Consider the following 26,203-nt stretch of genomic DNA (forward strand, 5'->3'; position numbering starts at 1 on the left):
GACTTTTTAATTTTTTAATTGGCTGTTGAGATTGAAAGTACACTGGGAATATCCATGAGCATGGTGTAAGTATGGCAGAGCACTGGCAGCCTCAGTTACAGATGTCAATCAACATGAGGTAATATGCGTCCTAAGGCAAGTATTCGCCTATAGACAGGTAGCACTGGAGATGTGAGCATTTAGTGCCAGCCATTGAATATACACAAGAGAGAACTTTGTATCAAAACTTTATTTATTAAACAAAAAATGCACCATTGGAATAACATTTCTATAAAAAATGAATATGAGACTGTTCTACAGTGATTACAAAACCCCATTATTCCTCATGTAGTAGTATACAAGATCGTGTGTAGAAACAGTCATTGTTTTAAACTGTAAGCAAGTTTTCTTTCTCATAGAACAAGATTTACACTTAAATATTGCAATCACTAGTCTAATTTGGTTAACAATGCTAGAGTCTGACAATTTAAAGAAACTCTTTGTAGGCGCAAAACACCTTTGTCTCAAAGGTGTTTTGTAACAACAAAAAATTTCTCTTTCCACTAAGGCTAGTTAAAGCTGTAGTATACCCATTTCTACCAAATAAACGCATCACTACCACACTAACAATTTGTTTGAATTGCAAAGCCCTTTGAATGAATAGCACTGATCAGCAAAATGCCATCAGGATATTTTCGGTTTGGTGTTGTGTTTGAATGACCCAGGAAAGGGAGAAGGTGGTGATGGTGGAGCACGGAGGCTTTGCCTGAGCGTATTCGCATACTCAGCAATGGACAATTCACTTCCAAAGGAGTCCCTCTGAGGTATGGAACACTGCAGCTTTAACAGCCAAATCTAGATTCCCAACCAGATCTCCCTTTTTTATCATAAATTATCCAAAAAGAAGCCATTCTAAATAATAAATTAAATATTACTTATAAAAAGTACACCCCATACCCACCCGCCCATTCCCCAAACAAGCTGACAATTCACAAAGTTCAGAATTGTCAGTTTTACCCTACAATAATAAAAAAAAACAGCACTTCTCCTCCTCCTCAACATTCCTTCCTTGCATCTGAAAATACACGTTCAGCACACAGTGGATCCCTTGCTTATGACATCTTGTAGACTTTTGCTGTTGCTCTCCAACCAACAGAAAATTATGGGATGACAATGTACAAAGGCTCTCTATTGAAAGCAAGGGAACAAATCCTTCAGAGAGTGCAACTGGAAGTCAGCCAAGTGAATATTATCCAATGGTGGCAACAGAGAGCCCGGATCAGAAGTAATATTCATTTGCTTACAGGGGTGCAGTGTTTGGTTTCCTACCCAACCTCACTGACCAGGAAATACTCAGGCATTTATTTCTTCTTGCAATCAATACCTGTTGGAACCAAATATTTAGAAAGCAAAGTGCTTTGAGATATGGATGTGTATATTTTTAAATGGGGTGGAATAACAGATAAAACCCTATCTATGATTTTCCAAAATATCCAATTTAACTTAAAACTCTAGAATCAAGTGGGAAGATTTCCCATGTAATATTAAAGTCATTTCTGAGAGTCACTAGAGAAATGCAAATTATGATTTTTCTTTTCCCCCTAGCAATGCAGATTTGACTATATGACATCTTTTGCAGCTCTTGAGTGCTGTGGGCTCTATCTTGGGTACATGTTTATGAGTAGGCTAGGATCCAAACCTCCGGTCTTGAGGACAGCATCTAGCTGCATGAAATGAACAGGAGGGGAAGCCAGCCTGCCTCACGATTATTTTAAAATTCATATGCTTGTGCTTCTTTTAAGCACACCTAAAACTCAGGCACCTTTCTATTTTCATGTCTTACACTGACTAGAATTGGACATTCCAAAATCACAAGAAGTCTGCTTCTGGATCCGACGTTATGTAACATGGTAAGGTGATGTCTTCAGAGATAACACCTCTTGGTTGGAATTACAGTTCAGCTGCCATGTCTGAGATACTCTAGTACTTTTGAAGAAGACCTTAAGATGCTTTCTTTAAACAAACTCAACTGAAGGATCAAAAGGGTGCATGAGAATTGGCAACCATCTTTAAGCACAGGCTTATAAGCCATACAAGCCCACAAACTTCTGTACTTAGAAATTCTTTATTGAGAAAGCCAATGAGTGCCAAATTTTACAGTTTCAGAATGTTGTCTGTAAACTCACACTAAATACTGGGCAGCTCTCCTTCTTGTAGCTGCTACCAAGGCAGAAGGAGTCCTGGTGGTGTAGTGGTTAAGCACTCAGCTGCTAACAAAAAGGTCAGTGGTTCAAACCTACCAACCACTCCATGGCAGAAAGATGTGGAAGTCTGCTTCTGCAAAGATTACAGCTTTGGAAACCCCAGAGGATAATTCTACTGTGTCTTATAGGGTTGTTATGAATCAGAATCAACTTGATGGGTAAATGGGACCAAGGCAATAGGTCCCTGGGTGATGCAAGTGGTCTGCAATTAGGTACTAACCTAAAGGTTGGTGGTTCAAAGCCACCCAATGGCATCACAGAAGGTCTGAGAATCTGCTTCCATAAGTATGATAGCCAAGAAAACCTTATGGGGCATCTCCACTCTGTAACACATAGGTCACCATGATTTGGAATATACCCCAGGTCAATGGGTTTAGATTTTCTTTTGATCAAGGACAGGGGATTGAGTATGTATCGCCTTTTGAACAACTTATAGTTTGAAGAGATTAATTACTTGAGATGCCAATCTCCTAATAGGAAGCCTTAATAAATTCATCTCATACCACTGGCTTCATATATTTTCTTTGGATTTGTTGATTGAGTATGTATTTTATAATATCCAAATGTAAAATTTCATTATTTAAATATTCCAGAAGCCTATGGCTCTTTTGTACAAAGAGACTTCTATGGTTGGTGTCAAATTGAATGTGAATCATTGAGACATATTTAACTTTTGGCTATATACTTACTCCTCACTTATCGACTCTCTTATTATCCAATATTTCACATTTACAACAACAGTAAGCAATCTAGTATTCAACTATTTTGACCATTAACAATGTAGGTTTGGCACTAACAAATACCAAGGTACGAGGCAAGAGTAATGCTGGCACTGATAGTTATGTGTCAACTTGTCTGGGCCATGATCCTCAGTGGTTTGGCAATTATGTAATGATGTAATTTGGCAGTTACATAATAACATAGTCATCCTCCATTTTGGGATTCATTTTCACATAATGCTGATTTTTGCATAATCACTGGTCTTTGAAACCTAACCATGTCAGTAAGTGAGGAGTGAGTGTATATTATTCAAATATGTTTATACATTTTGAACTATCTGAATTTTTGTGTATTCAATAAATACAGAAATTTTCAAGGGAAGAAAATGACTTTTTTTTATCAGTATGAAATAGAAAAGGAAAATATTTAACTTTTTCAGGAATCAATGAACTGGACTTGGTGTAGGAGAAAAACAGAGGCTACTGTACAGTATTCATAGGTTACTTTTTGTCATGAGATTAGGGGACTGAGAAACTTAAGAACTACCTGAAAACTTGGGCAGACAGTTCTATACATATGGGAACAATTTGGGAAGGAGTGGAACAGACGGGAGAGACATCACGGAATGCTGAAATCACTAGGTAAGCCATACAAGCCCTCTTGAGAGTATTTGAATGGATTCTACTATATACCATTTATACGGTGTCAAGGCATGGAGCTAAGAGTTATTAGTATTGCCAATTACTAAAATAAACCATTATATTTGTTTAATGTAGTCCCTGGGGAGTGCAAATGGTTAATGCTAGACTGCTAAAGGAGCCGTTAGAGTCCACCCCGGAGGTGTCTCAGAAGGAAAGCCAGGCAATCAGTAATTGAAAACCCTATAAGGCATAGTTCTCCTCTGACAACACAGGTTGCAATGAGTTGGAGGGGACTCCATGGCAACTCACTTTATTTGTTTAATGAAGAAAGTTTCAAGAACATATGGAAGAAATAATCTTCCTGCTTAAAAAAAAAATACAGTAAAACCTGTGAAAGCTAGAACCTGTGTGAGGTGGGAAACTGTCAAAGAATGAAAACAAGTATTTTCCACTAAAACGAGCAATAAATCTTCATCCTGTCAGAGGCAGAAGACTTGCGAGACCTGGAAAACAAGGTAGTCCCATTGAGTTTTGGCTCGCACAGGTTTCACTGTTACTGTATTTTCAAGGTATATTTATTTTTAAATATTTTGTTTCTTAAGGTCATTGGGTTTGCCTAGAGAAGTCTAGAGTTTAGTGAAAATGCTGATTCTCTTGATTGTCCAGCTATGTTTTCCAGAATGAAGATGTGACTCAAACCATAAAATTTAAGATTTGCAGTCCACTCCAAACTAAGTGTAGACTCATCTTTCAGGGGTATTGAGTGACTTCAGAGAATATTCCTTTCTCGGGAATATTAGAAACAGAAGGCTATTCTAGGGCTCTGTGAAGTTTAGGCTCACCTAATAAACATTTTTCCTTTTGAAGTGAAGGATTGTGTCTGCAGGATTAATTATTATGTTAGCAAATGCCTTATTCCAGGGTCAGTGGAGGGTTGTTTGCCTAAGTTCCCAGATGTTGAACAGCAATCTGCCCCATAGAGTAACAGCACACAGGTCTTCAGGAAGACTTCCAGAAATTCTTAGTAAATTGAACACACTCTTGTTGAAGGAAAGATTTCACAAGTGGACCAGACTTTCTAAGGAACCATTTGAACAAGCCCTCTCTTTGACATCAGATTCCCTTCCCGACATAAAACTGTAAAAAAATAATCTGAATTATTACTTCTGCTACAGTGCCATTTTGCTCAAAATATTTCATTCAGGGATTCAAATATAATTATCCACCTAATAAAAGGAGCTATTAGGTTGTAAAGATCCTATCCCTTTGATGCTCTTTTAAAATTATGACCTAGTCAAGCTTGAAATCAAAGGCAGAGCTGAAAGGAATAACTCAGCTGAAACTCTCTTATTGGGTCTTCAAGTCACCTAACTGATAAATATGCAAACTAGCTCCCATTTGGCTATTCAGCTGCATAAACAGGGATTAACTCTGAATGCAGCTGACAATTCAGAAACTAAGAGAGTACCCACAAATGTTCTGAATTTCAGCTAGTTCCAAGCTGTAGATAAGCATGACAATGCAAATTTAAAATCCTAGCCTACAATGAAGATGCTGCTTTGAAAAGTCTCCACCGGATTTATGAGATGTATCAGAGGTGTCGAGTGGTGCCTTCCCCGCTGCTTCTTCCTGACCATAACACAAGCATAGGGTAGCATGTTCCCTTAGCAACAGGACTTGGTGTTCACCACTTGCCAATGCTGCCCTAAGTCAGTGAGAACTCTGTTGGCAGAATCGGCATCCCTCAAGAGAAGCTGCTGTTGGAAACAGATTTCTGTTTTCCTTCCCTTCCTCAGGGCCTGTTCTCAGAGAATGCCAGTTCCACAGTGGGAGGCACAGGTCATTCGCCAGAAGGCCATGTTAAGTGTGGACCTGATCACCTCCCCCCAGCCTGGCTACCAAGGCCAAATCAAGCAGGGAATTCTCCTGGCTAGCCTCTCAGCCAGATTCCCGAGGAAGATGGCCTTGGTGAAGCTTTGAAATGTCATCACAGTGTGGTATGGCACAAAAGCCATCCAAATTGAAAAACGTTCCATTACAAGCTTTAGCACATAATTATCGTGTGTCTGAGAAGACTGCATATTGTATCCTCTTTCCGGAAATGTACAGCTGCTGGCAGGATGCCACCAGTTGCAGGTTTTTATGTCCCTTGTTCGCCAGACATAAATGTTAAACAAGGGTGGATTTACAAATACCTGCTAAGATGGGTGAATTTTACAGCCCCTTGCTAATATCCATGCTTGTGCAAGATGAATGGCTGAGTTACAAAACATAGGCGTTTGCTGCCCTTTGTTTGTTAATTTATGTTTTGTGCTGTCAGGAAAACATCTGATCCTTTGATGCTATGTAGTGAGAGAATTCCTGTGGGTGCTTTGTTCTTTAAGTCAAAAACAAAGTCATGAGCCTCCACTGATAGACCATGGCATGATACAGGCTTCAATAATGTACTTGCATTTTGTAAGACTAGAAATACACAGAAAAGAGATGACAGGCCTTGACACAATAAAAGATAGGTGTTAGTTATGACGGTGTGGTCACTGCAGTGGCAAAGGCCCAGGACTTTTCTAGCAGCTCCAGCTCTGACACTGCAGTGAGGATGCGTCATTGCTTTTGTTTTGGGACCCTACAGTCATCATTTAAACATTCCTGACACCTATGAAAGAAGGAACGTTTATTCCTTCTGAACTACTTCTTGATCTTCCTTAACCGAGTGGTCTTGGTGGTTGACCTGTATACTGGTGAGTGTTCTTGGACACAGGTGTGCTGCTTCTGGGTAATTGGCTGTTGCAAAGTTTCTGGAAAATCCACCTCATCAATTCTTCAACTGGTGTTAAAAGGCCGAGCCTGTGATGGCATTAAGTTGCTTCATCAGCCCTTCCAAACTTGCCATTTGTTCACTCAAGTCATCTTGTTCATACACCTATAGAGAGACCAATAAGAGTAAAGTGTTAGTACAGGTGAATATTGACACACTCCTTTCATGAACTCAGGGGGCCACGTCTAGTTGTTTCACCCTGTTTGTACTCCCGAGTCTCCCACAGTGGCCCATAGTCTGGCCTGACCTTAGAATACACTGACCTACTGAGGATGCTGGTAATAAAGAGGTGGTGATAACTAACTGTCTTCTGCTTCTTGCCTTCATCCCTTCAAAGAAAGAAAAAAAAACAGAAACAAAAACAAAAACAAAAATGCTTCAGGGTCTAAAAGATTCTATTTTCAATCAAGTTCTTCCCATCACCAGCTGTGGGGTGAACCTCTCTGATGTACAGATTTCCTCTTCTATAAAATAATGACAATGACATCTATTTCCTAGGCTATTCTGAGCATCCTCTTTGATATGTGTAGAGTCTAAAACGTGGTGCATATTCAACACATTAATTGCTTTTCAGTAGGAAACCAATCAGGATATGAGCAGAATTTGCAACACTTGTCTTGTCTTTGTAAAACAGCATAGGCACATTTTTATGTGGGAGCTTAATGGGCTTGGTTTGACCAATGAAAGGTCTGGGGGTTATGACTAGCTTGTATGTGGAATCAAAATTCATACCCTAAACCAGAGTCAGCTCTGTACATGGATGTGATGGGAACCTTAGTATGATTTGAATGGTGGATAAATCAAAGAGGCTGAACTACAGAAGTCTTAGTGAAATTCTCTCAGTAATTCACACTCCCCGAGTCACCAGTATCATGTCTTTAGTAAGTAATGCTGGGTTACTAGTTGTCACAGAAACCTCTGGGTTTCTGATACGGTAAGTATGGAAAGTGCCTAAAAATCTACATTTCTAAACAAATATCCCAGATAATTTTATGGCCTGCTAGTTGGGGAAATAAGGGGAAAGGGCACAGAGACTGTGGTCTTGAACTGAACCCCAGTTCTTTTGTTTCCTTGCTCTTTTTGAATCAGTCTCCTTTATTTTGTCAAATAGAAAGAGTGACATTAGCCTCATTGGGTTTTTAGGAGGATTCAGCAAGTCAGTGCCTACCCAGTGGTAAGTGCTCAGTAAGTGTTAGTTTCTTTTTTGACATGTTCTTTGTTTTAACTAATATAGACATGCCCTACTTGATTATCCTTGAAAAGCTCATTTGATTGATTAAATTACTGAACCAATGAGGCCTTTGTCATGATTTCTAGCTCTGTGTAGCCCAGGAAGTACTGTTCAGCACCAAGGTCACAAACATATATCAAATCCTGCCAAATAAATGCTCTGGATCCCAAGGGACCATTGATGGAGATTACACAGAAGAATTAACGCAAAGCCACCCTAGCCCTGAAGAAACAGCTCTGTATAAAACATGTTTGAAATGATGCTTCTTATAGGAATCTCAGAAACACTCTAGAATTTTCTAAAGAGTTATCTTTAGGGAACATTTTCTGATTCTTCATTATTATGCACTTTTTTTGGAAAAAAAATATATTTATACATATATATTTTCCCTTCTGGGATTCCTAATTTGATCACTTTTTAGTTTCTTCCCTCAGGAAATAACTTTTTCTCTCATTACATAATGTAACTTTCTCCCTTTATTCTCTAAATATGTAATCTTTTCTCTTTTTCTCCTTTTCTTCTTAAACTCTTTCCTTCATCTCTTCAATTGATAGATTCTTCTTCCCAATTCTACATTGTTGGCATCTTTTATCATTTTAGAAGTAGCATGCGTGATAACCATTCAGGAAACCCCTCAGAGTCTTGCTTTTTGTTATTATGTATATATTTTTTACTTTCAAGAATAATTCTATAGTTTCACTTCTACATTTGCCAAGGTATTTCATCCCATTGAAAGGATACACACAGAGAGTCTTTTTACACAAATAATGTGTACTACATGTTCTTTTGCAAACCACGTAACCATCTCATGCATTAATTTCCTATGTGCACCATATGCATTAAATGTGAAAATACGGTATACTGTTGTCAGTTACTGTCAAGTTGGCTCTGACTCATGGTGAACTTATGTACAACAGAATAAAACACTGCTCAGTAGTATACCATCTTCAGGCTCATTGGTGTGTTTCAGTCCATTACTGTAGCTACTGTGTCAATCCACCTCATCAAGGAATTCCCTCATTTTCTTTGACACTCTCCCAAACATGATGATGTCTTTTTCTAGCCATTGGTCTTTCCTGATGACAGGTCCAAAGCAAGTGAGTTGAAGCCTCACCATCTTCAGTTCTAAGCGAACTCACACACACACATACATGACTCTAAACCACTATGAGGCTTATACTGTTAATATTATTTACAAATATATTTGAAATTCTATATACATGTCAACTCTATCTATATATCTATCTTTGAATATGAATAGTATGAGTAGTAAAATCCTTATGGGATTTTAGGGTCAGTTTATAACATTGGTAAAAGTCACACATTCTGCAACTGTTTGTGTCTTGAAGACTGCATTCAAGTACCCACCGAATTTTTTATTTAACTAAGTTCCTAATAACAAGTTTTCCCTTAAAGTTTCTTTCTCTTAATATTCAACTGCAGAAAACAGAACAAAACAAACAATGAGAACCAACAGTGCTTTGTGGCTGAGATTGCATCATTCACCAGCAGTCAATGCTTCCCTTGCCGCAGTATGGGTTTCAAGGATGCTCTTACATTGGCTGGGTCCTCTGATGGTTTGTGGCTTTCCTCAGACACTTCAGGGGCTGTTGGCACAGATACAGGAAGCAAAGGGGATCTTGCCTTTCCAGCCAACCCAAGAGAGGCTGTTTTAACATGAGTCTTGGGAAGAGCAGGCCCTGAAATAGAAGACAGAGTGATAAAAGTAAAATATAATACATTCTAGGGACCAATCTCTCAAGTGTGTAAGCCAAATCCAGTGCCTGCCACTGATTTTGAGTTACTGTTCATTCTGTCACATAGAGATGAATTCTGACACTACAAATGGACTCATTTCATTTCTACTGAATGGAAGACAAATTCTGATCAAGCCTGTCCAGATGAAACTCCACTAGTCGTATGTAATTGCAAGTGGATTCCAAATCACTCTGTGAAAGGCTGCATGAGAACTCCAGACTTTTCATCATGCCTTACACAGTGGCAGGCAAACTCATTTGATGCCAGTCTCAGCTTTGGATCAGAAAGTCCTATTCTAAACCACCTAAATAAGCCCTAAATTGTGTAACAAAAGCAGAGATTTGTGGAGTTAGAAAAGATGGCCACTCGAATCTACAAATGAGTAGGAGATGGTACAGTGAAATGAACTCCCTCATGGCTAGTCTAACAGACTTACATTACTAATTCTCTTTCAAGGGGAAAGAAAAGAAAAGAAAAAGCGATACAATTCTAAATTGACTGCTTTTATCAATAAAAGACATTTTATTGCTCACGAAAATCATTTGAGAAACTGCTGAGTTTCTACTGGATAACATTTCTGTCTGCTATAAACAACGGCTACTTTTAATTAAAATTTTATTTAATACTATTTTTTTTTTCTGAAAACAGTCCTTTTATTTAATACTATTGTCGTTTTATTGTGCAAATAATCCTTTTGAGTATTATCATCCCCAGTTTACGTATGAGGATGCCAGACCAGAGAGAATTTGTATCCAAGCTCACACATTCAGAAAAGGACAGGTACCAAGATCTATCTCACCCCACTGAACAAATTAAGCTTTATCCCTAATCTAGAGACGTGGTCCATTCACTGAGAGTTTTGAAGAAGTGGAAAAGAATATGTAATCTAGTTCAAAGACTGTAAGTAATTTGAGGGTAGAAACTACTTCATCATCGTTTCCCAAAATTGGGTTTTAATTTAAAGGTAAAAACGAAAACTCTCAGAAACTTCATTAACTTACATTGTTTTATTACAATATTATTTAAGAAAACACAAACACAAAACTTGGCATACACCTTGTAAACTTGTAGTTCTGATCCTATGCTGTAAGACCAGAACAGACTTGAATGAAAATTGAAAAGTCTTATAAAACTAGAACAAATTAAATTAACATCATTAATTAAATATGATGAATGGGCTGAAATGAAATTACCCCATAAATTTGGTACTGCCTGTTATGCCACAACTCATTTTGATTGAGTTGGTTGTATATACTCAGTTTTCACCATCAATTTTGTATAGTTGAAAAAGGCAAGCTTTTATCCCTACAAAGCCTTGTAAAGTCAGCTGGTCCTCACTGGGTGTGAACAAACCATTAGTGTATTAAATCTACCTCTATGCTTCTTTCTGTAACCTCTGAGTATACACTCAGTATTCCTGGTGCCAACTTAGTTGTAGACCAGATTAGAGAGGTAGGCACTTGTTCTGGTTACCTAGTACTGCTCTGATAAGAATATACCACAAACGGAATGGCCTTAACAAACAGGAGTTTATTCTCTTAAAGTTTGGAGACTTTAAGTCCGAGTTCAAAGTACCAGGCTCTAGGGCCTATGTGAAAGCCCCTCAACCTTGGGCTTCAGCTCTGCCTCCTCCTGGCCTACTGAAGCTAGAGGCATCTCTTCACTCAGGCGGCTACTGGCTGCTGAGGCTGAAAAGCCCAAGGTCAACAAATAAAATGGCACAGTCCTGATGTTACCAAACCACACAGTAGGCCATTAATTCAAGTCCATTGTAAGTCCCAAGTTTGGCAGAGCATGACAGGCTGCTGAACAATGACATGGCTACATGCAGGGTCCAAGCAGGTCAAAAGCTAGAGGCTATTCCCAAAGTTGCTTTTTATATACGGGAAACAGACCACATACCCAAAGCAACTACTCAGCTGCTTGTGGTAGATCCCACCATGGAGTTGACTGCCAGTCTCATCATGGGAAATATACTACCACCAGCTGCCCAGCCACTCAACCAGGCCCAGCCAAGTTGATACCCAAACTTAACCACCACAGCACTAAACATCCTGGCAGTGAAATGCCATCAAATGGCCCTCCAGATGTCCCAGCATGAGCAATTCACATTAGTCATTTAGATTATTATTTAAGTAAAGGCACCAAATTTACAAAGAATTTTCATAGAGCATTAGTGGAAATTAAGGAGTTCTGGTGGCATAGTCGGTAAGGCATTTGGCTGCTAACCAGAAGGTCAGCATTTCAAACCCACCAGCTGCTCCACAGGAGGAAGATAAGGCAATCTGCTTCCGTAAATATTTACAGCCTTGGAAATCCATTGGGATCCCTGAGTGGGCATTGACTCAATGGTAGAGCATTTGGTAGTGTAGAGGTTAAGGCATTTGGCTGGTAATCAGAAGGTTGGTGGTTTGAACCTACAAGCTGTACCATGGAAGAAATAAGGGGCAGTCTGCTTCAGTAAAGATTTATAGCCTTGGAAACCCAATGAGGGCTGCTATGGGTCGGAATGGACTTGAGGGCAGTGAGTTTGGTCTGGTTTGGACTAGTGGAAATGGAGAATGTATGTACTGAGCCCCTCCTTTGAATTACATTCTCTAAATTATATTCTTACCCCCTTCTAGAATGCACACAACGTTCCTCTTAAACCTGAGTTTAGCTTTATTGCTACAGAAACTTGTTCTTAGCACCTTCCATGAAACATCTCTTACCCGTGCCTGAATGATTAATAAAGCAGCTGCTTTGCAACAACTCTCTTTCTATGCATCAAAAAAACTAACTCACTGCCTTCAAGTGAATCCCGACTCATAGCAACTCCTCCTTGCGTTTCCAAGGCAATATCTCTACGGAAGTAGATTGCCCAATCTTCCTTCCGAGGAGTGGCTGGTGGGTTTGAACTGCCAGCCTTCTGGTTAGCCGTCAAATGCCTTAGGCACTATGCCACCATAGCTTATTATTTATTTAATATTTGGCCATAATTTTGACTTAGTCACCCTTGGTGATAAAATTTACTTGTTTTATTTATTTTCAGTTATTAGTTTTTAAATATTTCTTTTTTAGGAACTGTGGTAGTTAAGATTGTTGTCAACTTGGCTGAGCCTGCTTGAGTGGCTGGGCAGCTGGATGTAGTTATTCCCCAGGGTGAGACTGGTAATCTACGGGAGCAGCTGAGTAGCTCCTTTAGGGATGTGGTCTGCTTCCAGTGTATATGAAGCAGCTTTGAGGAAGGTCTCCAGCTCTTTGGCACACTGGAACCCTGCATGTACTCAAGTCTTCATTCAGCAGCCTGCAGTGCTCTGCTGATTCTGGGACTTTTAATGGACTTGAATCAATGGCCTGCTGTGTGATTTGATATTGGGACTGTGCCTTCTCACTTGTCAACCATAGGTCCATTGGCCTCAGCAGCTAGCAGTTGTCTGAGTGAAGAAAAGCCTCTAGCTTCAGTGGGCCAGGAGCAAGAGGCAGAGCAGAAGCCCAAGGTTGAGGGGCTTTCAATCAGCCCCTAGAGCCTGGCACTTGGAACTTAGACTTCTAGACTCCCAAACTGTGTAACAGAATAAACTCTTATTTGTTCAAACCATCCGATTTGTGGTATATTCCTGTCAGAGTGGAATTGATTTTGATGACTTGATTCTCATTGCCATGGAGTTGATTCAACTCATGGTGATCCCTCCTTGGGTTTCCAAGGCAGCATCTCTATGGAAGTAGATTGCCCAGTCTTCCTTTCAAGGAGTGGCTGGTGGGTTTGAACTGCCAGCCTTCTGGTCAGCAGTCAGATGCATTAGGCACGATGCCTTCAGAGCTCAGAGCAGCACTAGGTAACCAAAATAGGAACCAAATGATTTCTGAAAATTTACAATTCTTAACCCTTAACCAGACACATGCAATGCATATTTAACACATACTATGAATCAATTCACTCTAACAGAGAGTGACATGAGACCAAGTGGAACGCAAGCAGGGCCACCATGTAGTGTATGGCAGGTAACATGAGAATAAATATTCTTTTTAATTTTCCCACTATTCCACATAAGTTCCTAATATGTATTTTACTGCAGACATTTTTTTTTAGTAGTTTGGCACATAGTGAAATGGAATTTGTAGGTGTGGCCTACAGTTTTCACTATAAAAAATATATTTTGATGGTATATATTTTGCTGCCCAAGATCCTAAACACTTGGGCAGATCCACAGTGCATTACATTTTGTCCACCACACTTGTGTTACTACAATAAGGCACAAATACCCATGAAGAGTATGGTAACTCAAACCCATTAGAAAGAAGATGATTATAACCATTGATTTTCTCTAGTGCCCAGGCAACAGTTCTACATTCAGAACCTATGGAGTGCTGAATAATGTATAAAACATTGCATTTACAAAAGGAATTGAAGGCATTGTTTTGGTTCAAAGACCACAGTGTGTTTAAACCTCAGCTGACTCTCTTATTCTCAAGAAATATTAATAGAATCACAGAAATTGAGATTCTGGAAGCTCCAGGTCTCTTGGAGGTCATCTGGTGACTCTCCTCTTTATTCTACTGAAGGGAACACTGAAGTCCCTTGGAAACAAGAGAGCAAGGTAGAATTAATTTCAGTAAAATTCCAGTTTGGATAAAGAATTTGAAGTCCCCTAGAGTCCATTATTGGCATGATTTGACTGGTGCACTGTATGGCCTTACACATTTTTCTTTCTATTTGCCTGAGTGGGGAGTTAAGGAAATGACTATGAGAAATTTCCCAGCAGAGACTTGATCAATAGCCAATTAGACAACTGTGGTCTCAAAACTGCCCTTCGAGTAAAGGGAAAAAATATATTAAAACAAAGAATTCCATGAAAATATTTTGTGTTGGACAGTTAATATTCATGCTCTTGAATGTGTATTAACTCTGTCCCTATTATATGTTTGTTTGTGTAGATTCAGCATTTTCTACTTGGAACCTCAGACATCTTAAATCTGGACACCAGGGAAGCCTGGGTTCCTATGAACTCATAAAGTCATGCTTTTTACTTCCTGAGTGTACTCGTGGTTCACCATGTGAAGCTTGATTCTCTCCTTACCTTTTACATGGCTCCTTATTCTTCCACAGGGCCAGCGAGACATGCCTTTCATCCACCATCTCTTGCCTGAGACCATGCTAAGCCTTGGATCTGTCTTTAACACCATTCACACCAAGGAAATATCTATATAAAATAACCAGTCTCATGGCATGAGCTATGTTTAAGTGGTAAAACAGTGTAAACAGCTGGCATTTGGGTTAGTGAATGATGGCTGGGAATTTGGTCCCATCTGAAGAGGTCACTGGGAACCATCTCGCTGCCTCTCAGCTGTTGGCAGATTGCAACTGCTGGAGACGGCTTATCTTGAAACCCCGCCCCCATCTGGATTGTATCTTTTTGGATTTTAATTGCAGATGGAGTTAACACCTGGCTTTGTCACAAATCCTCAGATACTATCTACCTCTTCCATGCTGCTGTTAGAAGCCAGTTTATGAGCCAACTTTGTTCTTGTAATCCTGTCCCACCTGTTCTTGGTGTACTCCTTCTCCATAGTGGTCTATCATCAAGGTCATAATAGTTTAGCTGTGCCCTCTGCTATTTTGTCACTCTGGGAGAGAGCCACCACACTTCCCTCCTACAACACTAATGGAAACAGTAGCAATTAGATAAGGCATCTAGGTGTTAAACAGATTTTCAATATTAAGAAATGATGGGATTTTTTAATGCTTTTCCTATTCTGGTAGATCTAGAGAGTAGCCTACATAGAGGGTTCACATACATGTTGATAATTGGTATAACATGAGAAATTTCAGTGAAACTCCTGTGAGGAGTGTCAGAGCCAAGTATCAGAAACAAGTTTTAAAAAGTCCTTCCATGGCTCCCAGGTGCTAATCTGATATAATCGTAATTCGGCAGGGCAGCAAGACCCTCTGGGAATTCTCTCAAATATGAAGAAAGACTTTCAGAATGTGATCAAGAAAACCAATGTCATTTTGGGAGACATGAGTGAGCAAACCTAGAAGATATAGCATATGAGAAGACACCGAACGTGGGAGTTCTGACCAAAACCAAACCAAACTCACAGCTGTCAAGTCAGATCCGACTCATAGCGAACCTTCCTTGGGTTTCTGAGGCAGTATCAGTATGGAAGTAAATTGCCCATTCTTCTTGAGAAGTTGGAAAAATTGAAAAATCTCTTCTCTCTTTACAGACAAGTCTTGAGAGAGAATGGGTTCCCAATCCTGAAGACCAAGGTGACCTTCATGACAACGGGGTTTTTTTTGCCCTTTTATTATTCATTTGTTTCCTGCAATAGTGAAATTGTGTGTGATAGACACAATAAATTCCATGTACACAATGAGGTGCTCAAATAAATATTCAAATAAATGTTGAATATTAATGGAGAACCTAGATTGGGATTTAGGAGACACAGTTTCACACACAGTTTAACTCAGCTTTGTGACCTTGACCCAATAGCCTACTTTCTTAGAATAGTGGTTTCTTTCTGTCTGTAAGTGGTCATAGCTATAAAAATTACACAAGGAAAAACAATATAGCTCTTTTATTGTACTTGACTTTACATTTGGGTTTCTTTTCTCTCCTTAAGATTTTGGAAGAATTAGTTAATCTATTAGTACAAATGAATCCAAGGAACTCTCCAGAAAGTGAATACTTAATTCATAAATTACAATAACTGGTCTTATCCAGCTGCTTTTGGAAAAGATGTACTATTATTTTATATTGAAATTATTACTGAAATGTCATAAAAATCAATTTTTTAAAAATTCAAACTAAGAGTTTAAATTGAAAATAAGCACTATAAGTTACTATGAGTTTAAATGATCCATGAGTAATTGTAAAATTTAAATTTACAAATGCTCAATCCCAAACCACTGTAGAATTCATCCCACCCAGGGTACATGTTAGAGAAATGTTTCAGATGACCTTAGGTGGAACACTTGACATTAATGTGCTAAATAAATGGCCTTACACGACTGTACCACTAATGAAGTGAGCATCACTTTGGTTTTAATGTTAGTTTCCTCAGCAGGACCCACTAAGGGGGAAATAGAAAGGATGCAGAGCCTCTGAACTGGGTCAGCAGTGTGCCTCAGATGTAGTGGAGTAGCCTCAGCAGGAATTTACTGTTTTAAGCTTTATTTTCACAGTACAGTTATTAAACATTTCATCTGCTCATTAAGTACATAATATATGACTTCAAGCTGCAGATTCCTGCCAGCATTTCCCTGCAGAAGGTTCTCCCAAGTAAAAGGATTCTTGGTGAGAAAAGCTGTGTCAGGAATGGAGTGAAGAGACTCACCTGGAGCAAATCAGAGGCCAATGTGTAGCATGCTTTTTACTTCAATATATAAGATTCATATCCTCCCTACTTTGGCCTCTCGCCTATCCCATTCTCCATTCTTACACCCTGAACAATCAAGCTGTAATGGGTGATTGTGGAGATGCGTGGTTTTCTGGATTGATTTGTCTATTCCTAAAATAGTTCTGTTGAAGTCCTAACCACCTTACCCACAAATATGACCCTGTTTGGAAACAGTTTTCTTTTGTTTAACTAATGAGGTTATACTGGTTTATGATGGGTTCTAAACCTTATGTCTTCTGACTGGTGTCTTATAAAAAGAGAAAACAGACATAGAGAGACAAACATACACCAGGGGAAAAAATGCCAACGACTGCAGTTAGCTATTAGAAGCTGGAAGAAATAAAGCAGGACTGTTCCCAACAGTCAATGCCCTGATTTGGACTTCGGGTCTCCCAAACTGTGAGATAATACATTTCTGCTCATGATGGCAACCCACTTGTGGTATTTTGGTTACAGCTGCAGTTGGTAACTAAGACACTGGGGTTCTTACCTCACTTTGTCTCTGCCCCACTCTGCAATGCATTACAAATGACTTAGCCTCTCTCCATCTAGTCTCTACATGACCTATAATATTAGTCTAATATGTATTTACTATGCAGTCACTGCCTTGTGCTCAGATTATCCAGAGGTACGTTGTCAAATAGTCATATACAATTCTCATAATCAAGTAGCTTTTGAGACTATAGGAGAAATAAGATCTATAGGTTGTTGTTATGTGCTGTCGAGTCGGCCCCAACTCATAGCGACCCCTCCTTGGGTTTCCAAGGCAGTATCACTTCAGAAGTAGGATATATCTTATATATATTTAAGTGAGAGTGAAAGAGAACAAACAACAGTTACAGTGCAGGTGGTGGTAGTAGCTGGTGGAGGAGATGTAGGAAGGAAGAAAAGAAGCAAATCAATACATTTCTGCTCTCTGCCCTATCTTGATGTCATCTAGGCTTTGTTTCAATCTTAGCAGTGTATCACTGTAAATACAAACATAATAGCATCACAGAAATAGAGACTTCTGATATCTTGGCAAAGAGGACATAGTTTTAGAGCTTGATTAAGTTCAATAAAGCAAAAGGTGAAAATTTTCTTCACACATCTTTCCTCTTTTTGCACACTTTTTTTCCTTTTGAGATCTTTTCCCTTACCACTTATTGTCCCCATACTCTCCTTTCTGCACAAACCCCACATGAGACACAAAGTTTTACGCCCTCCCCTATGATAGAAAATGAAGGCATCTGACTGCTAACCAGAAGGCTGGCTGTTCAAACCCACCAACCACTCCGTGGATGGGCAATCTACTTCTGTAAAGATTTACTACCTCAGAAACACAATGAGGGTCACTATGAGTCAGAATTGACTTGATGGCAGTGGGGTTTATTAGTGTCCTATAATATTTTCCTTGAGTTACATTTTTTAAAGATAAATAATAGAAAGGGCAGTGTAAGAAATGCTTTTCTATTAATGGGATTTCTGTTACCACATACCTGGGTAGGAGATATTTTTGCTTCCTGGGACACCTCTGAAATCTGATGCTGATATTTGTTTCAGATTTTTCTTTCTTTAAGCTAAAAGGCATCTACCTTACTTGACTGAAGAACTAAATAATGATACAATATGTAATTTAATTCCTTTCCTGAAATAAGGCTAAGATCTAGTAGCCCCAGTTATAAAGAAATACTTTTTCTTAGTTATACCTTCTTATAGTTTGTTGTACCTGCAGAATTTTGCAAATTAGAATCTAAGTCTTGGATTAATTGAGTGCATCAGAAATAATCTAAAAGTAATTGTAAAAATAGCAAAGTTTCCAAAATAGTTGATAGAAGCAAGTGTCCAACTTGTTAGAAATGTTGGTTATATAGTTTCCCAGGTGATTTTGAATCCATGAAATCCTCTGGACAAAAAAAAAAAAAAAGGTGTTTACTTCACATTTTTAATTATTAAGGGAGAACCTTACAGAATGATTTAAAGGGAGTGCAGATTGAGAGATATTTATTACATAAAATAGGTATTGGAAAATAATGATTAAGTAAAGGTCAAATAAGAAGCCCTCAAGGACAAAAACATTGCCTAATTTGTCTTTTCAGCTGTAGGCTCTGTTCCAGTCATAGAAAGTAGAGCTAATATCATATGTGGTTGGAATATGTTCCCTGGCAATGATACTGAGGCAGACAAAAGCAAAACAAAATCAAGAAGAAGTTGCAGAGAAGTGACCATCTAAGGTACAATGATTGGTTTCCTTTCACCAGAGCAGCAGAGGAAGAGGGAGAGTCAGGAGTCAGAGGAGGGTATGGAATGTGTATCTGGTTGTCACCATGAACAACTGCCTTCTTTGCCACAAGACCAGAAAAATGGGACAGTGCCTAGCTACCATTTCTGAATGTTTTGATAAGAGATTGTATAGAAGAATCCTGATCTAAATGGGGTAGGCTGGGGTGGGTACAGAACAGAATTTCAAGTTATCAATGGAATCCAGACTTTCTGGAGTCACTGACGCCTGACAAACCCCTGAAACTATCTTACTGAAGTAATCTTTATGGTTTAAACCAATACTATGTCCTAAAGTCTTTTTGAACTGAACAATAATTTAGCTTAATTATTAACCTATGTCTGCCTTGAGTACTGTGCCCTTTAACAAATTATCTATATGAGATCAAATTGACGACAGCAACTCAAAAGGTGAGATGACCAGCTTAGGTGGTCACCGACTTTAAATTCATAGTGGTGGGGTCATTTGGTAAAGGATTATGAGAATCATTGCACAATATGAAGAACGGCACCAAAGTCACTGAATTGTACCTGTAGAAACTGCTGAAATGGTGTATCTGTTGCTGTGTCTATTTTCACAAAAATGATAATTAAAAAAGAGCTGCATAGACTTTGGACTCAATGCTGCCTACTCATGTTTTTTCTTGATTTAGAAAACTCAGAATAAGAACAAAAACAAGGTAAATCATCGGTGAAAATGAGAAATGGATTCCCAGAACAGCTCTCTGTCCCCCCTCTTCCTCTCGGTGCTTCTCTGTGGGTCTCGGAATTCACAATGACAACATATTAAATAAATGAAGAAGTGAATAAACCAAACCAAACCAAACCAAGGCACCAAATGCAAAACTAAACACCTGTGTTCTTATTGCTGGGTTCCCATAATTCAAGTTAAAGGTGTTCATTTCACATCCATCTGTTCCTCTCTAAGAGGCCTACTTTGACTTTTTGTGTTCTCTTCTATACGATACCAGAGTCAAGAGATCTCTCAGTTAACTTCAAGGATATTCTAGTTCATTTTCAGACAGTTTATTATAAAAAGCACCTTTATACCCTCTGTTCAACTCATTCTTCAATTTTCTTTCCCACTTTCTTTTTCTTACCCTATTTGCAACAAGAAGTAACAGGTTTGAAATCATTATATAGTTACAGCACTTAGGTGTTTTGTGCTCCTAGGAAGAAAATTGACAATTCTATTCTTCAATAAAAATAGGTTTAAAAAATCCTTTTTTATTATCTCAGTTTTTCTGATATCCTAGTGATTAAATTTCAGAGAACTCATACTCTCAATTCATAAAGAAACAAATAACACTTCATAAATGCCTCATATTATTACATAAAAACATCAGAAAACTGCAGAAGAATGCAAAAACCTACACATTAGTCTTCCACAACTTCTGGAATTATGTAGTCTGAGTAGAATGTCATCAGAACTCAAATTAATCCAAATTAGCATGCAGCAGATTACATTTCTGGTAAATATTTCATATGATATATAAATATAATTTTCAGTTTTCAAAAATTAACTTATTCTGTAAATATTTAAAACATTTCCCCTATAAATATAATTGAATTAACAGAATGATGGTTCTGTTTTACCAGCAACACCTTGAATAAACAGAACTGGATAGTATCATTCAGAACTATGCTTTCATCTTGTCCCTGACCTTTAGTGATTGCATGACCTTGGACATGTTACTTAATTTCTCTATATCTTGGATTCATTTCATGTAAAATGACATGACCTACTTTACAGAGAGATCATGGGATTAAAGGAGAGTGCTTGTGCAAAACAGCATTCTCCTCAGTCCTTACTTTATAGCTAACATAGAATTATGGAGGTCTGGTGGTGCAATGATTAAGTGCTTGGCTGTTAACCAAAAGATCAGTGGTTTGAATCCACCAGCTGCTCCATGGGAGAAAAGACCTGGTGATCTGCTCCCATAAACTTTGAAAACCAAAACCACTGTCATCAAGTCAATTCTGACTCAGCAATCCTTTAGGATAGAGTAGAACTGTTCCATAGAGTTTCCCAGGCTGTAAGTCTTTATGGAAGCAGATTGCATCATCTTTCTCCTGTGGAGTGGCTGGTGGGTTTGAACAATGAACCTTTTGGTTAGCAACCAATCCACTGCCAGCGCTCCTCCATAAAGATTACAGCCTTGGAAACCCTATAAGACAGTTCTACTCTGTCCTGTAGGGTGCTGTGAGTCAGAATTAACTCGATGGCACACAACAACATAGAATTGACAACAAATAAATGTTTCTTTATTACAAAATGACCTCTGTTATACTCTGAACTATCCAGAAATGTAATTTCCTAAGAACTGTCCATTCTCCAAAGATAGGAGTTGACTGAGATTTTATTCTTTATTTGCTGTGAAACAGAATGTCAGTGACAAATTCTGAATAATCCCTGTTATGATTGGTCAAAAGATCTCTTCAGGATCTCTTGAAGCCCACATATGGGAAGTTATTTATGAGGAAAATATGTTTCATAAACTCTTTAATATTCAACATGTTCTGGGATATGAAGTTTCTAAATATTTCCTATTCATAAAATGATTGGAAGCTAGTTCTCAAAACTAGGCCTTAGGAAATATTGTACTGGCTCTAGAAATAAAATCATATTGTCTTTCGATGTTTGGCATTTATAAAGATATTTACTTTAGTTTTCCAATGGAAAATAAATGTTTCTCAAATTGAATATGTGGGCCAATTTAAAGGTGAAAGTAACAAAGGAATCAATATATATTTGGAAAGGAAAGCAAAAAAGTGAGACAAAATAAAAACCAGTGAAAATGAAGATAACACACAGAGAAAATAGGAATAAACAAAGCTTATTTATTTTCTTTCTATCCTGTGAGGGTAGAAGCCTGGAGTATCTATGTCAATGGGTATAAACTCCATAGAAGAGCTTTAGAAATTCCTGGCAAAATTGTTAGCAGACCATACACATGTGCATATATGTGTATATTTACATTAAGAAAGATGCCAAAATGTATTATGCATTTATTTGTACCATTATCAAGTACTTACCATTTAATCTTCACAAAAAATACCAGGAGAAAAATATCCAAGTGTGTTTACATAATCATTGGCCTTTCAAACAATATTATAATGTTTCAGAAAAGTAGGCTTCAAGTTCAGAAACCCTAGGTAAAAATCCTTGCTCTGTCATATAAATATAATGTCACAGTGAATGAATTATTTTATCTTTTCTCATCCTAAGCTTCCTCATGAGTAAAATGGGAGAAATATACTTTTCTCCTGGTATTTTTTGTGAAGATTAAATGGTAAGTACTTGATAATGGTACTTTTTAGTAGTAATAAAGTTTTCAAATCATTGCCATGGTTTAAATCAAATCATCCATTTGATCCAGAATAATTTAGGCTTTCTTTGTCTTATTAAGGAATATTGAAAATGGATTTCTATAATCATGTTAAATGTTAGTTTGGAGAGGTTGCAAGTGTGAAATATTTGACTAGGATGATAAACCAAAAACCAAACCCACCGCCATCAAGCCAATTCCGACACATAGAAACCCCATTATGTTCCTCAGGTAGTAAATCTTTATGGAAGTAGATTCCCCTGGTGCGATTGGTGGGTTTGGATCACCAACCTTCTGGTTAGCAGTCAAATGCTTTAGGCACTGTGCCACCAAGGCTCCTCAAATAGGACAATACTACATACAAAATAAAGACAGAAGAAATCTGAACTTTGACCCAGGAAACAATGTAGAGAAGGTAGAGATTATATGGCGACTGGGAGACAACAACTGAAATGGGGTTGGAGGAGAGAAGGCTGCTTCCTGGGTGGTGTATTTCTAAATATACACAGAACACACACAGAAGTGTGGATTAAATTTCAACTGAATTACAAAATCCACATATTCTTCCTGACTGGTGAGAGAGCCTTTGACTGGAAAGAAGGGCTCCAAAAGCATCTTTCAGGAAGTGGGTCCTGCATAATAGATCTAACCTGGGAACCTCAAGAAGAAAGGTTAGTATGAAGCCTCTGTATGGAAAATCCACAAACATTAAAAACATCAAGGGACATAGGAAAATTCATTCTTTAACACTTTTCTAAGGAGTATTTTACAATAGCCATCACTCCTGTCTGATCTGGAATTTGTCAACTTCAAATACTCATAATGGTAGGAGATTTTGCAATATCTGTTTCTATTTAGATTCAGAAGTTTGAACCAAAAAAGCAACTAAAATGGTTGAACGTTAAAAAAAAGGTAGGAAGGAAGAGTGTAAGGGATGGAGGGAGGAAGAAGAGAAAGATGGAAAGGGAGCGGGATTGGGAGAAAGAGATTGAGAGAGACCTTTTTTGGTTAATGACCATTGTCCAAACTTTTAGTAAAGAAAAGCTCTTTTCTTTTGAAAACTCCTCTCCACAACCTCTTTACTACCATCAAGCCTCTTAAAACACATACTTACACAGGCTCATTTGTTATCAAAAAAATGATCCATGATATCTTACTATCTTTTGTTGTTGTTGTTGTTATGTGCCGTCAAGTCAGACCCGACTCATAGCGACCCCTCCTTGGGTTTCCAAGGCAGTATCACTACAGAAGTAGATTGCCCCATCTTCCTTCTAAGGAGTGGCTGGTGGGTTTGAACCGCCAGCCTTCTGGTTAGCAGTCAATTGCCTTAGGCACTATTCTACTGGAGCTACTTCCTCACTGCTCAAATGTATATTTCTTTTTATTATCTCCCATTCTCTGTGATTGTACTACTACTGTTCATAGGTTGACTTACTACCATTAGAAAGCTTCAAGAATATATTTTACTAAAGACACATGCGATTCACACCGGTGTGACACTTGCCGAATCGGAATATTTCATTGAACAATGAGTCATGGTTTGGGAAAATATTTGTGTATAAACTCATTCTCTGCTGGAAGCTCACTCCATGGTGCCACCAAAACATTGGTTTCTAAGCATAAGTTATGATGACTGCCTACCAGTGACAACTAACATACCCCAGAACTCCACAGGCAGTCATTTATTAGGGAAAATTACCATTGTATTGTGGATCATATCTATCATTGTTCATTTAGGCAACAAAAACAACAAAAAAGAGATTGTTTCAGAAGTGGGAATTCTTGTAAGACATTTATAAATACTAATTTAACTAATTCGTTCATTAGACTTTGAAAATATGTTCACAAAAGCCACAGGTTTCTCTACAGGAAAACAAATGACTACATTTTGCAGAATTTCATTTGAACAGAGAAAATGTATTCAGCTCTTGGCTTTCAATTCTGGAAAGTTATCTTGGCATGACGTTCTGGGAACTGGTCTTGGAGGGGAAAAAAACCCCAGCAAAAACAGATTCTGATATTTACATACTTGTGGAAGCCAAGCCTAATTACAGGGCAATGACAGAGCAGCAGGTTAAGTGGTTCTTAACCTGTTACAGGTTGAGAACAATTTCAGACTAATGAAAGCTATGAACACACTCCTTAGAAACAATACACAGCTATATACATACACACACAGAAATATAGATTTAATTTCAAATAAGGTACAAATCCCATAAGTTCTTCCATGAACCCAAGGTTGAGAAGAGAAGATTTGGTCTAGAAGCTCACTATTTCAAGTTTTGTTTGCTGAGTGGCTTCATGGCCATCATCTGGGAGCGTCTGAGAAATGCAGAAACTCAGACATTACTTCAGAACTACTAAATCCAAACCTGCATATTAATAACATCTTCAGGGGATTCCTAGGTATATATATTCTGAGAAGCACTATTTTATAGAGTCAAGTCCATGGAGAGTTTAGAAATAGAAATCAATAACTCGCATGCCATTTGGAACAAAATCATATCAACCCTTGTGGATCTTCTCTATTATTCATCATGTAGTCAATAAAAATAAGAGATTGTTGCAGAAATGAGACCTCTTTTAAGACATTTCTAAACACTTGCTGTTGTTGTTATTTGCCATCGAGTCGGCCCCGACTCATAGTGACCCCTCCTTGGGTTTCCGAGGCAGTATCACTACGGAAGTAGGATTGCCCAACCTTCCTTCCGAGGAGTGGCTTAATTCATGTAAATATAAAATGTGTTATTTCTAAATGAGAAGGCAATGGTGTCAGTAATATGTTTTTCAGATGTTCAATGACAATAATTTTTCCCACTTTCAACAGCCTTCATCCTGCTCTTCATATTTTAACTCTTTTTTATCCTGCTATTCTTTCTGTGGAAGGCTCGTGCAAGGAATAGCTGAGTTGAAAGTTAGAACTGAGCTCTAGGAAACTTCATAGACCTTGCTGTAATTGTTATGTGCTGTCGAGTCGGCCCCAACTCAGAGTGACCCCTCCTTGGTTTCTGAGGCAGTATCACAATGAAAGTAGATTGCCCAGCCTTCCGTCCGAGGAGTGGCTGGTGAGTTTGAACTGCCAGCCTTCTGGTTAGCAGTCAAGTGCCTTAGGCACTATGCTACCAGAGCTCCTTTCATAGACCTTAGTCCCATAAAATTGGTCCAGCATGAGAAGCAATTCAGGAGTTGCAGTGTTTATGAGACAGGAAGTCAGGTATCTGCCACCACATCTGTACACTTGTGAGGCATAAATCCTTACTGGGAAGGGGGACGAGACCTTCATAACAATTGGAAGAGACATCAATTAAGAAACTGGAGGAGAAATGCTATTGTAATGCAGCTTGGTCATTTCAAAGGCTAGGTAGGAGGTGGCTTCCTGGTTGTTTTGTGGATGTATGATTTGAGGGAAAGCCATGCTCAGTTGGAAACACTCAGTGTTATGAAGCTGCTTTGCCTCGCTCTGCTCACTTTCTGACCTCCACGCAAGTCCTCTATCCCATGGGTGGCTACTCTGTATATGGTCATTCCATTTAACCATGAAAAGGGCCCTTTTAATGGCTACCCCTTGTCTATTTCAGCTGTTGTTTGGTGCTGCTGAATTGATTCTGATTCATAGCAAATACGTGTGAAAGAGCAGAACTGCCCATAGGGCTTTCTGGGAGCTCTGGTAGTATAGTCCCTAAGGCATTTGACCGCTAGCCAGAAGGCTGGCTGTTCAAACTCACTAGCCCCTCCTCAGAAGGAAGATTGGGCAATCTACTTCCACAGAGATACCACCATGGAAACCCAAGGAGGGGTTGCTATGAGTCGCATCAACTCAATGG

At 38.6% G+C, this 26,203-nt stretch overlaps 1 protein-coding gene across 1 annotated transcript in view; it reads right to left on the bottom strand.

Moving 5' to 3' along the window:
* Positions 1-6,434: 6,434 nt before the first annotated feature.
* Positions 6,435-26,203, bottom strand: part of DCC (DCC netrin 1 receptor) — a 1,113,394-nt gene continuing 1,093,625 nt past the window's right edge. The window contains exons 28-29 of the mRNA XM_007935560.2: positions 9,208-9,350; positions 6,435-6,524 (exon numbers count right to left, since the gene is read on the bottom strand). Coding sequence (XP_007933751.2) covers positions 6,435-6,524; positions 9,208-9,350 — 233 coding nt within the window. The remainder of the gene's footprint in view (positions 6,525-9,207; positions 9,351-26,203) is intronic.

The sequence above is a fragment of the Orycteropus afer genome, unplaced genomic scaffold (assembly GCF_000298275.1).
Source record: "Orycteropus afer afer isolate SDZICR_OR568_19922 unplaced genomic scaffold, OryAfe1.0 scaffold00029, whole genome shotgun sequence".
NCBI lineage: Eukaryota > Metazoa > Chordata > Mammalia > Tubulidentata > Orycteropodidae > Orycteropus > Orycteropus afer.